This window comes from Amphibalanus amphitrite, unplaced genomic scaffold (assembly GCF_019059575.1).
Source record: "Amphibalanus amphitrite isolate SeventyFive unplaced genomic scaffold, NRLGWU_Aamphi_draft 000138F_arrow, whole genome shotgun sequence".
In the NCBI taxonomy this organism is placed as follows: domain Eukaryota; kingdom Metazoa; phylum Arthropoda; class Thecostraca; order Balanomorpha; family Balanidae; genus Amphibalanus; species Amphibalanus amphitrite.
In genome coordinates, this window is record NW_024881633.1 from 647,321 (window position 1) to 660,196 (window position 12,876).

The 12,876-nt window shown below is 45.1% G+C and overlaps 3 protein-coding genes across 12 annotated transcripts; 1 reads left to right on the top strand and 2 right to left on the bottom strand.

Moving 5' to 3' along the window:
* Positions 1–407: 407 nt before the first annotated feature.
* Positions 408–4,667, bottom strand: LOC122382346 (transcription termination factor 3, mitochondrial-like). Of its 4 annotated transcripts, none has more exons than XM_043367553.1 (4): positions 4,628–4,667; positions 1,807–2,512; positions 1,218–1,430; positions 408–825 (listed from the first exon to the last, which is right to left on the bottom strand). In XM_043367553.1, the coding sequence occupies exons 2-4, from the start codon at positions 2,503–2,505 to the stop codon at positions 457–459; spliced, it is 1,281 nt and encodes a 426-aa protein (XP_043223488.1). In that variant the 5' UTR covers positions 2,506–2,512; positions 4,628–4,667; the 3' UTR covers positions 408–456. The 4 variants fall into 4 exon arrangements, with proteins under 4 accessions (XP_043223488.1, XP_043223490.1, XP_043223491.1 ...); XM_043367555.1 differs by lacking the exon at positions 4,628–4,667 and adding an exon at positions 4,107–4,178; XM_043367556.1 differs by lacking the exon at positions 4,628–4,667 and adding an exon at positions 3,872–3,937.
* A 330-nt stretch (positions 4,668–4,997) lies between these two features.
* On the top strand, positions 4,998–10,733 carry LOC122382348 (nuclear nucleic acid-binding protein C1D-like). Of its 5 annotated transcripts, none has more exons than XM_043367566.1 (5): positions 4,998–5,058; positions 8,501–8,646; positions 8,976–9,042; positions 10,047–10,244; positions 10,565–10,733. In XM_043367566.1, the coding sequence occupies exons 3-5, from the start codon at positions 8,976–8,978 to the stop codon at positions 10,627–10,629; spliced, it is 330 nt and encodes a 109-aa protein (XP_043223501.1). In that variant the 5' UTR covers positions 4,998–5,058; positions 8,501–8,646; the 3' UTR covers positions 10,630–10,733. The 5 variants fall into 5 exon arrangements, with proteins under 5 accessions (XP_043223501.1, XP_043223499.1, XP_043223502.1 ...); XM_043367564.1 differs by having other exon boundaries at positions 5,004–5,058; positions 8,501–8,650; XM_043367567.1 differs by lacking the exon at positions 4,998–5,058 and adding an exon at positions 5,080–5,187 and having other exon boundaries at positions 8,501–8,650.
* Positions 10,727–12,679, bottom strand: LOC122382349 (mitochondrial import inner membrane translocase subunit Tim9-like). Of its 3 annotated transcripts, none has more exons than XM_043367569.1 (4): positions 12,593–12,679; positions 11,814–11,917; positions 11,561–11,656; positions 10,727–11,030 (listed from the first exon to the last, which is right to left on the bottom strand). In XM_043367569.1, exons 2-4 carry the CDS (start codon positions 11,889–11,891, stop codon positions 10,905–10,907), a joined length of 300 nt encoding a protein of 99 aa, XP_043223504.1. In that variant the 5' UTR covers positions 11,892–11,917; positions 12,593–12,679; the 3' UTR covers positions 10,727–10,904. The 3 variants fall into 3 exon arrangements, with proteins under 3 accessions (XP_043223504.1, XP_043223505.1, XP_043223503.1); XM_043367570.1 differs by lacking the exon at positions 12,593–12,679 and adding an exon at positions 12,558–12,567; XM_043367568.1 differs by lacking the exon at positions 12,593–12,679 and adding an exon at positions 12,352–12,374.
* Between the last annotated feature and the right edge of the window lie 197 nt (positions 12,680–12,876).

A 12,876-nucleotide genomic window follows, 5' to 3' on the forward strand; every position in this document is an offset into this window, starting at 1 on the left:
CTGCTCACATTCGCAATGCGAACTGCATTGCGAGTGCGACGGCTATGCTAAAGCTCAGGCAAAAAGTAGCTACACTGTGAAAAATGTTAACTAATTTCTAAGCTATTTGGCGACTTTTTACTAACAGAATGCGAGCAGTGTGGTTCACCTACACCACCATTTGTTACACCACAAAGCTACCCTGTCCTGAAGAGGGCGAGGCGAGGATGATGCATGTGCATTGTATTTGTGACGTTACGTGAGCCTAATGTCAATCAGCAATAAATCGCCAGACTATCAAAAGATAACAGCACCGTGCAACTGATGCATTGTTCTGGACAAACCTCCAGAGAATAAACAGGTTAGGTCCAATTTGTTCATCACGCCCCCTTTGATCACTCCACCACTTATAATCAATACCTGAAGTGTTCAAAATAAAAAATATTCTATTTCACATTCAAACACAGCATCACCGTATCACAATGTCTTGAGGAACTCATTATAGGAGGCGACCGGCACCTGGGCCACGTCGCGGCAGAACTCCTCGTCGGTGGTGCCCACCAGTCGGTCCAGGCTGACGTAGCCGGGCCGGCTGCGGTCGTACTGGTCGCGCCGCAGCATGTTCAGCATCAGGTGCCGCTGCCGCACGCGCCACGAGCGGTACGTCAGCACGTTGGGCGACTCGGCGATCAGCTCGTGTGTCAGGCCCATCTCGTTGTGAAGGTACTGAAGTCGGTCCTGCAGCGCCCAGCGCGACAGCATAAACACCTTCGGCTTCCCCAGAAGGATCTGCTTCAGCTCTGCACGCTCAAACCCGAACTCTTCTTTGATTGCGAATAGCGAGTCCTGCAAACATGGTTCACTAAGCTGCAGACGTGCATACTGGAACTTTTTAGTGAGCATTCAGCGAAAAAGGAAAGTTTATGCTCTGAAGAAAACATGCAAGCTCCAGCAGCTTAGAAGGGGAATATTCAAATGCTGAGCCAGCCGGTGAATGAGAACTCGTTTTTTTTTTTAAATCTGTAGGTATTTATTGGCGACTATTTGCTCCTGTGAATGCGATGGGACTATATGCGATGGTTGCCAAACCTTTCACAGCGGTGTCCAGAAACTAATATGGATAGGAGCAGATCGAGAAAAATTCCCTTAGACAAGCTTTGATTAAAAAACTCCCATACCGAACGTGATCAGTGAACACACTAGCCAACTGTGTCACAAACGTGCTCCTAAGCACCCACCTTGACGTGTTGCACGTTGCTGGTGATGAGGTCCGGGCACTTGGCCGCTAACTGTCGCAGCTCGGTCGCTCGGAGCCCGAACAGACCAGCGAACAGACCCAGGCGACGGTCGATGCGCGCCGTGCTGAACATGAGCCAGAAGGGGTCGCGGGAGAGCACGGATGAGATCTGCTCCCGGGTGAACCGCTTTGCCTCCAGATAGTTGACCCGCACCTGGGCCGGGACAGGGAGAGGGCAAAGCGATAGCATCGGTGGTCAACGGTTATTGCATCAGGAAGTGCTGTTTGGTATTAGCTACTAAAAAATGATATCGCTGAAAGTTCGAAAGCAAAACGGAACAAAATAAAATGTTGGATAACCCCTAATTGTGTAACCACAAAACAATTGTGAAATCAATTTTCTTCGGAGAGTTTTCTATGACATACACTCAAAGACCACAAGCGAACTCAGACGGCTCAGACGGCAATAATTGTTCAAGGTAGGTACGTTTTTCGGCTACTAGTCGTTTATTGTTTTCGTTTCGTACCTACCTTGAATTAAGATGTCTAGTCGTAAAAGCTTGAAATCATATATGGCAATAATTTTGTACCTGGAGATCGTCGAGTCGCTCCTTGAAGATGAGCGGGTTGCGCGTGATGAAGGCGGCCAGCCGGTCACTCGGCACGCCGGCGTCGTGCAGGAAGCGGATGCGCGGCGCCATGTCACGCTCCCACTGGAGGCGCAGCACCAGCTGCGGGATGCCGGGCCGCCGATCCCAGCCGGACACGTCCACGCCGAGCGCCAGCAGCCGGCGCAGGTCGGCCGAGGCGGCCACGAACGGCGCCAGGCCGCGGGTCCGCACCGGCGCGCCGCCCGCCCGCCCGCGCTCCACGGGGAGACGGTCATCGCTCGGCGCTGGTGGGTCTGACTGCGGCGGGGCGCTGGACAGACGTGCTGAAAGTGACTTATCATGACTGGGATCCGTTTGAGACTCACAGGCCAGATGAACAAGCTCAGAGTCACACTTGCCAGCATCATTGCTGATTTCATGGGAAAAAGCTATGGCAGGTGCTGTTTTTGTTTTGGACAGGAGTTTACTGTCATCCAATGGATGTTCTGAATGAATGCATCTGGTGGAAACCATGTTGGCACATGCAAGATGTAGAGGTACATAGTTGGCTTGTTTCTTTGACCTTAAAGCAGACAACACACTATAACTTCTCTGATGATTGGCTTCTTTCAATAATGGGTGTATTGAGGAGCTGAGAAGAAATCTGGGCTTCACTTTTGCTACAGCTGATGTCCACATTGTATTTCTGAAAGCAAGAAATAATTTTATTAACATGATACATGGTATCAGATACCATGGAAGAAGAGGAATTTATGCATAACACCAACAGGCAACACATTCCAAATGTTAATGACGTTTACTCAAATTTTTTGGACATTGGATTATTTGGAGGATTATGGATCAATGGATTCAACCTGAACCATTGTTTGGGTTGATCTGATCATCCATGGTCCATTACTAAAGCACCAGCTATGCAACTTGCAAGCTAATGAAGTAAGTATTTATCATCAATTATCTGCATGGCATACTGGTTTTGTTATACAACATTAATTAGATCAGCTAACATCTTAACAAAAATATGTGATCACCACTAGAAACAAATATACCTAAATAAATATTCATGAACCAGAACTAAGAACAGCTGACAGGGCATTTAAACCCTCATAAACTATGCATTAGGTATAATACTATCCTTGATTTTGGCACTACATGCCTACTACCTACCTACCTACATAGGTCTCTATAAAATGTGGCATTAGTAGACCAGACATCACACAAAGGTTTCAGTTTTCCAACTGAGGAGAGGCCCTGGAGGTTTGTAGGTTGTAGGGAAGGTTTGTATGTTTTTAGGTTGAAGGTTGTAGGTTGTAGGTTATGTTAGGTTAGGTCAGGTAAGGTTAGGTTTGTTCAGGTTTTGTTAGAAAAAAGCACCTCCAGGTATATCACCTCTCTTCAGTTAATAAACCTAGTGAAATCTGCTCTACTAACGTCTAGAACGTAACACAGACACACTGCAAGAATTTAATTCTTGAAACAATTTTTGGTATTCGTATATATTAGGTCCGAGTGGACAATTGTGACGCTGTTGATACAAATATGTAACAGCAAAAAATTTAGGTTTCAGGTTAGGTTAGGTTGTAGGTTTGTAGGTTTTAGGTTTAGGTTTTTTGGTAGATTTGTAGGTTTTAGGTTGTTAGGTTGTAGGTTGGTAGGTTGTAGGTAAATAGGTAAGGTTAGGTCAGGTTTGATTATGTTTTTTCTTTTATTTCCAAGACATATAAGTATCATTTTTGGATTCAGGATGTCAAATAATGTAGGAATATGAAAACTTTATCTTTTAACAGTCACTCGGACTCAATGTAAACTTTTACCCAATTTTTCAATACTCATCCGCTCTGGGTTTAAAAAACGAGGGGGAAATTTGCAAAGCAAAAAAGTCTTAGAAGTTAGAACCAGCCAAAATAAAAGGCCTTCCCTCTTGAACTAGCTACACTGACATATCAAGATCGACATCTTGTTGAGAATGTGTAGTAGCACCTTTAGTGCCCTTTAGTGCTTTATCATTATTGACTCTTTTAGTGCGCTGGTTTGGCCATGGTAGCACCTATGGATAAGATTGTTCTCCAGAATTAATTATATCCTGGTTCTCCAGTGCAGTTGGGGAAACTACGAGGAGCCAAACAAAAATTGGATTAGCCAATCAATGGCTGGAGTGGGCGGGGCGATGACCATATATGGTGATAAAATCAGACAACTTCATCTTTTCAATGCATCCTAGCATTCAAATGAAAAAATAAGGCATAAGAATGTTTTTTTAACCACACAAGGCCCACACTCACTCGGTGCACAATTAACTGGCGGCTCCAAATCGCAGAGTTACAACACAAGGTCAATTAGTGATGGGCAAATATGACGGATTGAAACAGACGCGCCAAAAAATGTAAGCAGTACCGTGGTTTAAAAATGTCATTGTTTTTATTATTTTGTTTATGGTTTTTCTAGTTGTGGTTAAGTTATTATTTTACAATTAAATATCTTTGTTTATTGTAATTAAATTAAATCTATTAACAATTTTCTTTGAAAAAACCAATCCATTTATTGAATGGCCAGCTGATTGTGACGCCCAGAACCTGCAGAAAAGCCGTTTTCCTATCGCCATTTTCGAGTCAATTCGCCGGATTTAATCAAATCACGCTAATTCCTAGTGGAGAATGGAAGCCTTTTCTCTTCGATAAGTGGACGCAATACCGCAAGTACCGGCTTGTTATACCGTTTTTCACCCTTGGTAGCGGGGGCTGTATTTATGCCCATATATGGTCATCAAAAGTCCATTTATTGACCAATCAATTTTTTGACTTACGCCTCGTAGTTTCCCCAACTGAGTGCAATGCAACGTGAATGTGACTGTGAGGCGATGCATTATTTATCGCTTCCGGATCATGAAGCTAACTTGCAGCAAAACATAAGGTTGACATTTTGACTGTTGACCAATCATGGTCCGCCAGGCAAAGTCACCTGTGACGTATCATCTTTTAGATTCATTTGAATTGCGCGAAATTTTCTATTTCACGTAAAAATTTGTCTCTTTTCAATTGATTGAAGAAGAAAGCTCAATCAAAACCATAAATAAGTATTAGCTGAAACTCGAGTGGTGTCAGCAATATTGTATCGACTGGATCAGTGGCACATTGCAATAATAACAGCTAAATAGCATTTTCAATCTCAGCAGCCTTAGCGGCACATCGATGGCGCACCAGTTACAAAACAAATGCAAAGTGGCTGCTTGTAGTGGTCGGTGGGCGAAGGTGTCATAATTTTTTAGATTAATTTGTCCACTTAAGTTCAATATAGGGTTAAAAGATTTTAAAAAGCACGATATTTTTGTCAATTATTGTCTTCATCATCGTTTGCACCGGGCGCGTCTGTGCAGATTTATTGCCGTGCTATCAACATTGATTATTGAATACTTACAAATAGGTTTACAAGACTAGTCGTCAAGACTGTCATATTTAATCCCAGGCAATACCGTAATAGGTATATTAATGATTATAAAAAATCGTTTAGTGGACTGGGGTCAGTCTGCTAAATAATTAATTTTCATAGGTTTACAAGCTTTGCATTTTGCTGATCATGCATGCATGATTGTGATTCAATCACTGCTTGATGGGCACACCACCAGTGGCGCAGCCAGAACTCTGGCGACGGGGGTGAGAGACGTTCGCGATGGGCCCCCCAGCAAAGTGGGCCCCCCTCAATCAAATGGGGCCCCTTACCAACAACGAAAGGTCAGATCATTGTCATCCTTACCAGCCAAATCGGGGAAAAGGACAAATAAATATCTCTTGATCTGAAGAGGCACGTAAAAAACAACAGCATATTTACACAAACACGATCATTCTGTCCATATTTGATAGACAGCGTGCAATTGATGGCCAGCGGCCACTCAAAGGGTCGGGCTAGGTCAAAAGGCTTTTAAAAGAGCTCAACATCAGTTTTTCGACTATTACTTTTGATATAGGAGACGAGGTAGAGTTATGACATTGTCTTGAAGGTGTTAATCATCCATAAGGATCGGTTGATGACCATCATGAACTTCTCAAGTAAGGGCATGACCTTGATCTGCGGTCACATTTTGAAGTTGAACTTTTTATGTGAAATTATAGGTAGCTCATTCGATGCGTGTTAACAAGAGAATGATGACAAAGTAAATGTCTCATAGTTTTTCTCACCAAAGTCCTTGCAAAAATTCTTAGCAAAACTGTTTTGGTAAAATGTGACTATTTAGATGGTTTTGCCGGTTTTACCCTCTACTCTGTTGCCAAACCATTGACATGAGGCATTGAGGTTAAATCTTAAAAGCGAAGGCGTTTTGAAAGGCCTATCGAATGAGTTGTTCCGCAAGGCTCTAGCTCTTTGGTGCACGAGTTTTACGGTTATTTGTGAAAAATATAAAAACAAGAATTTTTTCGTCGTAATCTTGTCTTTATGTTTATCATAATTTTATCATAATTTCATCTTCAATGACATCAGCGATGACCTAATCGAAAAATGACCTCTACGATTCTGAAGCATCCTACGTATAGCTATCCGTTGCTTTTCTCGTCTTTCTAGCCGTCTTAAATTATGATCGGGTTTGGCCGATACTCCCCCCCCCCCATGGCGGATTGCACGAGTTAGAGAGCTATCGAACCCACTTTCAGCGCGCTATAGCTTTTTATGTCCTTGAGTGTCGAAATAGGCGAAACTTTTCCTTCCATGAACATGATGACGTGTGCTTTGGTCTGAACTGCAATATGACTGAATTAATTTTTCCATGATTTTCGACGCTCTTTAGAAAGCCGCCTACCGCCGCACTTGTCGCTACGTGACCCTGGAGTCAGGTTAGAAGGGAATACTCAAACACCCCTCAGGGGCGTAAAACTGGAAAGCCTGGGGCCCTGCTCTGCGGGGCGCGGTCAAGCTAGGCTAGAGCCAGTTTGGGATATTTACAAGCCCACGTAAAGCCCTCAAGAATCTGCATAGAGCACAGGCCTTCCAAGACTTCGGGGTTTAGATATCGACAATCGACATGGTCTTTTGAGGCCTGCGTGGTGGCTATCAGAGGTCGGTGGGCCCCTCAAAAGCCGGTGCAGGAGCCTCAGGTGTCAGTTTGGAGCCATCATGGACCGGTGTGGGGTCCTGATAAATACCTAGGCGTCAAACCCCAAGACGTCGGGGTGGGGCCGGGCGGTGAGGCAGGCACAGGTCTGAGGAGAAGATTTTCAGATGTCGGCTTGGCAGGGCCCTGCATGGCTTTCTCAGAGGCTGACATAATGTATTGCGGGACCTCCATCATAGGCAGCGGAACGGGGAGGGCACCGGGGCACCGTGCCCTTCTTTGATTTTGGCATTTTAACATAAGCGCTATGGGCGTTGCATGGAAAGAATGGGACCAAAAGTCGGCAGTCGGCAGTGCAAAAGTCCCCCCTTAATCGAAGGTGTTCCGCCGCTTCTGACCTCCATGAGCCTCAAAAACCTGTATGGGCCCCCTCAAGCTTGGGGTAGGCTTCCTGAAGCATAAAATCTCTGAGTCTTGAGATGGGCCCATTAGACATGAACTTGGCCATCAATATACATGTGGTAAGTTGACCTATATCAAACATGATATCGGCTCAATCAGGATTGGGGTAGGCCCTCTCAGACCCAGACCAGGCACGGAGTACGGACCCTCCCACACATAGGATGATCCTTTCATTCCTGGGATGTCTTCTCATGCCTGAACTGGGCCCTCTCAGACCTGAAATGGGCCCTTCTCAGGCCAGCAGTAGACCCTTTCAGGCCTCAAATAGGTCCTCTAGGGCTTGAAATGTGCCCTCAAGGGCCTGAAATGGGCCCTCTAGGGCCTGAAATAGGCCCTCTCAGACCTGACATTAGCCCTCTCAGACCTGAAATGGGGCCCTCTCAGGCCTCAAATAGGTCCTCTAGGCCTGTTTTAGCCCTCTCAGACCTAAAAAATGGACCCTCTCAGGCCTGAAATGGGCCCCCTCAGCCCGGAAATGTCGAAAAAGGGCCCGCTCATACCGTAACTGGGCACTCTCAGGTCTGAAATGGTGCCTGAAATGGGCCCCTCTCAGCCCTCAAACGGGCCCTCTCTGGCCTCAAACAAAAACTGGCCTGGCCCTCTCTAGCCCCAAACGGGCCCTCTAGGGCATGAAATGGGCCCCCTCAGGCCTGAAATGGGCCCCTCTCAGGCCTGAAATGGGCCCTATCAGGCCTCAAACATGCCCTCAAGGGCCTGAAATGGACCCCTTCAGGCCTGAAATGGGCCCTCACAGGCATCAAATGGGCCCTCTCAGGACTAAAATGGGCCCCTCTCAGGCCTCAAACAGGCCCTCTAGGGCCTGAAATGGGCCCTCACAGACCTGAAATGGGCCCTCTCAGGCCTGAAATGGCCCTCTCATGCCACAGAACGGGACATTCTAGGCCTAGGATTAGTTCAATCGGGTCTTGGATGTACCCTCTTAAATCATAAAATAGGACTATGAATCCTAAAGGGGGGGCTATCAGGCCTGAAAACTGTTTTTCAGTCGTATGACGGACCTTGACATTATGGTAAAAAATTGTCAGGCTGCATAACGTTACAGTTCGAATCGACGGTGGGCCCCTAGGATAAGACGTGGGTGAGATCTCACCCCTTTCACCCCCCCTGGCTGCGCCACTGCACACCACTAATCACTATTTGTTCTGGTTTCAGTTTGTCAAATTTACCATGTCAAGCAAGAGCTCTGGTGATTTTCCAAAAGACCTAGCAGTCAAGCTAGGTGAAATGGACAAAGCCCTCAAGAATTTGGAAAAATCACTTGATCCCTTCCTTTCTACTCCTCTAGAAGAATCATATCAGTCAGTACGTGTCCAAACAGTTCAAGATTCTTCTACCTGTGTTGTGGTTGCCTTATATTGGTATAGCTCATGCCAATTTCTACTGTAGCTTGGTATCAGTCTGCACTGTAACCAAACCAAAAGTTTCTAACCTTTTTAGAGCTTTTGTTTGTAAATTTTGCCATTGTATCAGTTAAAGCTATCGTTGTGAGTTTTATTTTATTTTTTGCTTGAACAATATTTTATATCCAGCATTCAGCAAAATGTGTTATATGTCCATCAGGTGCATAATATGCATTTGCTTTGATGTCAGTTATTTTTGTGTGAAATACTTTCTCCATGCTTTGCAGATGACACCACTTCAGCGTGCCAAGTATGATCTGGTGTCAGCTTATGCCATGAACTCATTGTTTTGGAGTGAGTACCCACTGCAAAAAAAAACATCACCACTAGTAACTGTTTACTGAGGGCAATTTCTATCATATCTTTATAGCTGGTGATTACCAATCAGGATACCTATGCTTTAATAATTATTATGTTTTGGTAGAGGAAGGTAGTGGCTACTTAATGTATTCATCTTTTTATATTACAATTCACCGTATTCTATAGTATGTCCACTGAGAAAGTTGGCAAGGACTGAATGCATGTCAGAAAGCAATGTGAATGTTACCTCTCAGTCTCTGCCTACCTTTCCATCATCAGCAAACATTTCAACAGTGTCAGTGCAGTGCTTTGGTCACTTACTGTTTATGTATCCATTCTTTTAAAAGGTTTCAGGTTTGCCTATTTTTGTCAAAAGTGAAAGTTTCTGCTATTTCACTTGGAATCTTTAATGTAGAATATTCAACAGGCATTTACTTCATACCAACTGATATTTACTTCTACTTCAGTCAACAACAGAAATTAGCCAAGCTGATTTCCACCTTGCTCTTCAGGTCTGTGCGCTTGTCCACATCGGGTGCTGAATTCATGTCGACGCCGCTAGTTCCATTTATTTGTCAAACAGTCTCATCATTTGGTATCCACGCTGCGCTGTGGCGGTGTCCCCGCGTCCCCTGCGGACCGTTCGCCGCGCGCTGACCGTGCAGTGTCCCAAAATTTGTCAATTTGGGTGGGAACTGACATCCAAATGAAAATCATTTTTCACTCTCACCTTCTTCTTTTTAGATCGATTTTCCACTCCTAATTGTAATGAAAAAAGCATTCGAGCGGATGTTCATTGTATAACATACGTTACCTAATACCTATATTACACATGCATACAAATGTAGGATATTGACCTTTTTCACTCTTTTTGGGATGCAGCTGGCCGGCAATTTTCCACTATCATCTCCTTATTTGGTGAGGAATTTCCCCCTCTGACACCCAAGCCCAAATGCAATTTTGGGACACTGTGACCGTGTCAGTGTGTTTGGTTCCAGTTTATCTGCGCACCCGCGGCGAGGACACCCAGGAGCACGGCATAAAGACGGAGCTGGAGCGTCTCAAGACCACCATGCTGCGCGTCAAGGAAATAGAGGACAAGGCCAAGGCGATGCGCGTGGACCGGCCCGCCGCCCACCGCATGGTCTCCAAGAGCCTGTGGCAGGCCAAGGAGAGGGCGCCCAAGGGCACGCCGGGTGAGTACCGAGCGGTGCGAGGCAGTTGATCTTTTCCACCAGTGCTGAGTGCGGGGGTGGGCGACGGCCGACGAGAGTGCGATAATGAAAGACCGAACAAGTCAGCTCAATGAGTTCGTTTTACACGTTTGTACTACATAAATTGCACAATTTCCTTAAAGTTGTGTGCACTGCACGACCTGTATTTTTCTCGATGTGTTCTTGATTTTTTGCATATTCCCTCTACCCACGCCCCGACCGAAAGCACTAATTAGAGATATAAAAAACACACATTGACGTGTTGTCTTTAGCTAATCAGAGGACCTGTTTTTAATTTACAGACGAAGGCAAGCGTTCAGCTGACGCATCAGCGGATCACGCCGTGAAGCGGAAAAAGAAGACGTGAGTTAAAACCTAACGTGCTTTAACTGCCATGTGGATTCATCGTATTACCGTATTACGTGCGTCGTCATCATCCATTGTCGTATGCAATAAACCTTACAAACCACACGAGTATCATTTTATACAAACAAAACGATAATTCATCACAAGCATTCTGCACTACATGGAACCTCGGTATGTATGTAGTTGTACAAGAAAGAGGCAACGCACACACCAAACTCGTACATGAACACCGTGTCAAAGAAAACATGGCCATTAATGTCCGGGAGGTCTGTTGCGTCACTTCCCTGCCTTCATGGCGGCCATCGCGCTTTCGTTAGCGATCATCTGGTGTTCCTGGAAACGCTGTGATATCCGGTTGCTGGCCTTGAGGAATTTCTCCAGACAGGAGATGGCACACTTTTCCTGTGAAAAGATAGTGGAAGGACCGAACGGGTCAATACTCGATGGCAATGTCATCAGTTCAGTGTAGAAAATGCTGCACATTTATCACAGTGGAGCCATGATGTACCTACAGCGCGTTTGCTTCTCCAACTACCACTGCTGATAGGTAATCGTTTCATTCATCCAACTTATCAAATATGAATGCTATATTCCAGGCCGTTTGGCGCCAGGGTCGTTCATAAATTCGGCTGAATTATTTCCAGTAATTCAATCGCCCTAAATATAATGATGGCGTACAAGGTAACGTTTAATCGATTCGAAGTCGTAAACTAAAAGGGATTGGGCGGAGCGAGAAGACGACCGTAGGCACGAAAAGACGACCATGGTCCTCTTCAACTCATAGGTGGTATAGCGTGTCATGGCTGACCGCAGCCCGGATGTATGGACTGCTAATGGGCTCACAAAATATCACAAATTTGGTAAATATGACTCGCTGCTAATGAACCATACAAATTAGTCAGTCGGAGGTCGTCACAAAATTATTTCATTACCTCTTTGCCACGGACGTCCCTAGAAGTGAAGTCCCAGATACAGTCTGTAAAACACATCTCAGAGATCTTGTTGAAATGCATGAAGAAATCTCTGATCTGAAAACAACAAACCTTGGTCAGGTGCCATAAATTGCCCACCATACCTACCATAATCTAGCAAGGTTTTATAATGGAAGGAAAGGCAATCAACAAATAAATATGGTAGTGCAATATTTATTTCCTGTTGATTCCATTTAGTGAAGCCACTACTGACCTTGGTAAGCTGCTCAGCCTCTTCCTGTGGACTGGCTGCAGCACCAGCAGATGGGGCTCCTCCAAGCAGTCCTGCCATTCTTATTTGGAACAGCAGTCGATTGCCTGGAATATAAACACATATATTTGAGTTCAAGAAAATAAATACAGTGTTACTCCACATTAATTAGTGAGCAAGTCCTGAAACTGCTGGCTCCTTAGTTCTATGTGCCACTGCTGCTGGGGGGATGGGGAACCTAAGAAATGTGGCAGCACTTCTCACCAAGGCCAGCAGAGGTGTAGGCTGTAGGAATGCTTTGAGAAATAAGGTGGGCATTTTGCCCTGTAATCTGTATTACCCTTCTCTGGTAACCTTCCCTTAGAACTCTTAGAGGAGCCAACAAGGATCCTTTTCCAAGTATTATAGCGGGGGTTAAGCAGGGTAATTCCTTATTCCGGCTGCGCAAAGGCACTACGGGGGAATACCCTATTGCATCATTAAAAACCAGCTTGCCACCTCAGCCCTGCCAGATGGGTGCGCGGCATAGTGGTTGGGGTACCTGCTTCGTGATATAAAGGTCTCAGGTTGGCAACCAGCTGGCTCATGGCTGCTGAAATTTTTGGCCAATTGTAGGTTTCTAGGCTGTAGGTTATAGATTGTAGGATGTAGGTTGTGGTTTAGGTTGGGTCAAGTTTGGTTTGGTCAGAAAGAAGCATCTCCGCGTATGGCGCCTGCCGCCTCTCCTTGATTGCGGGAGCAAAACACGTGATTGAGCAGCATGTGGAAAATACAATACTCACCTATACCAAATCTACACACTATACACTTTCAATACCAAGCTATGACAATTTGCGGCCGACTAGTAGTGCTTTCAGAACCTTACGAACGCGTTGGCCACGGTGTGGAGGTTCCACCCTGTTCTAAAATCATGTTAGCTAGAGTAATTCTGTATGAGCAGCGATAAACTGTTAGTGCATTGGTTGTCACAAGGTTGTCAGCAGAAGTGCTTTCGCTTGTGTCGGTAATAGAACAAAATAAAATTGTCGCGTACTCGTCAGAAATGTTTTATATAGGGCTACCAAAT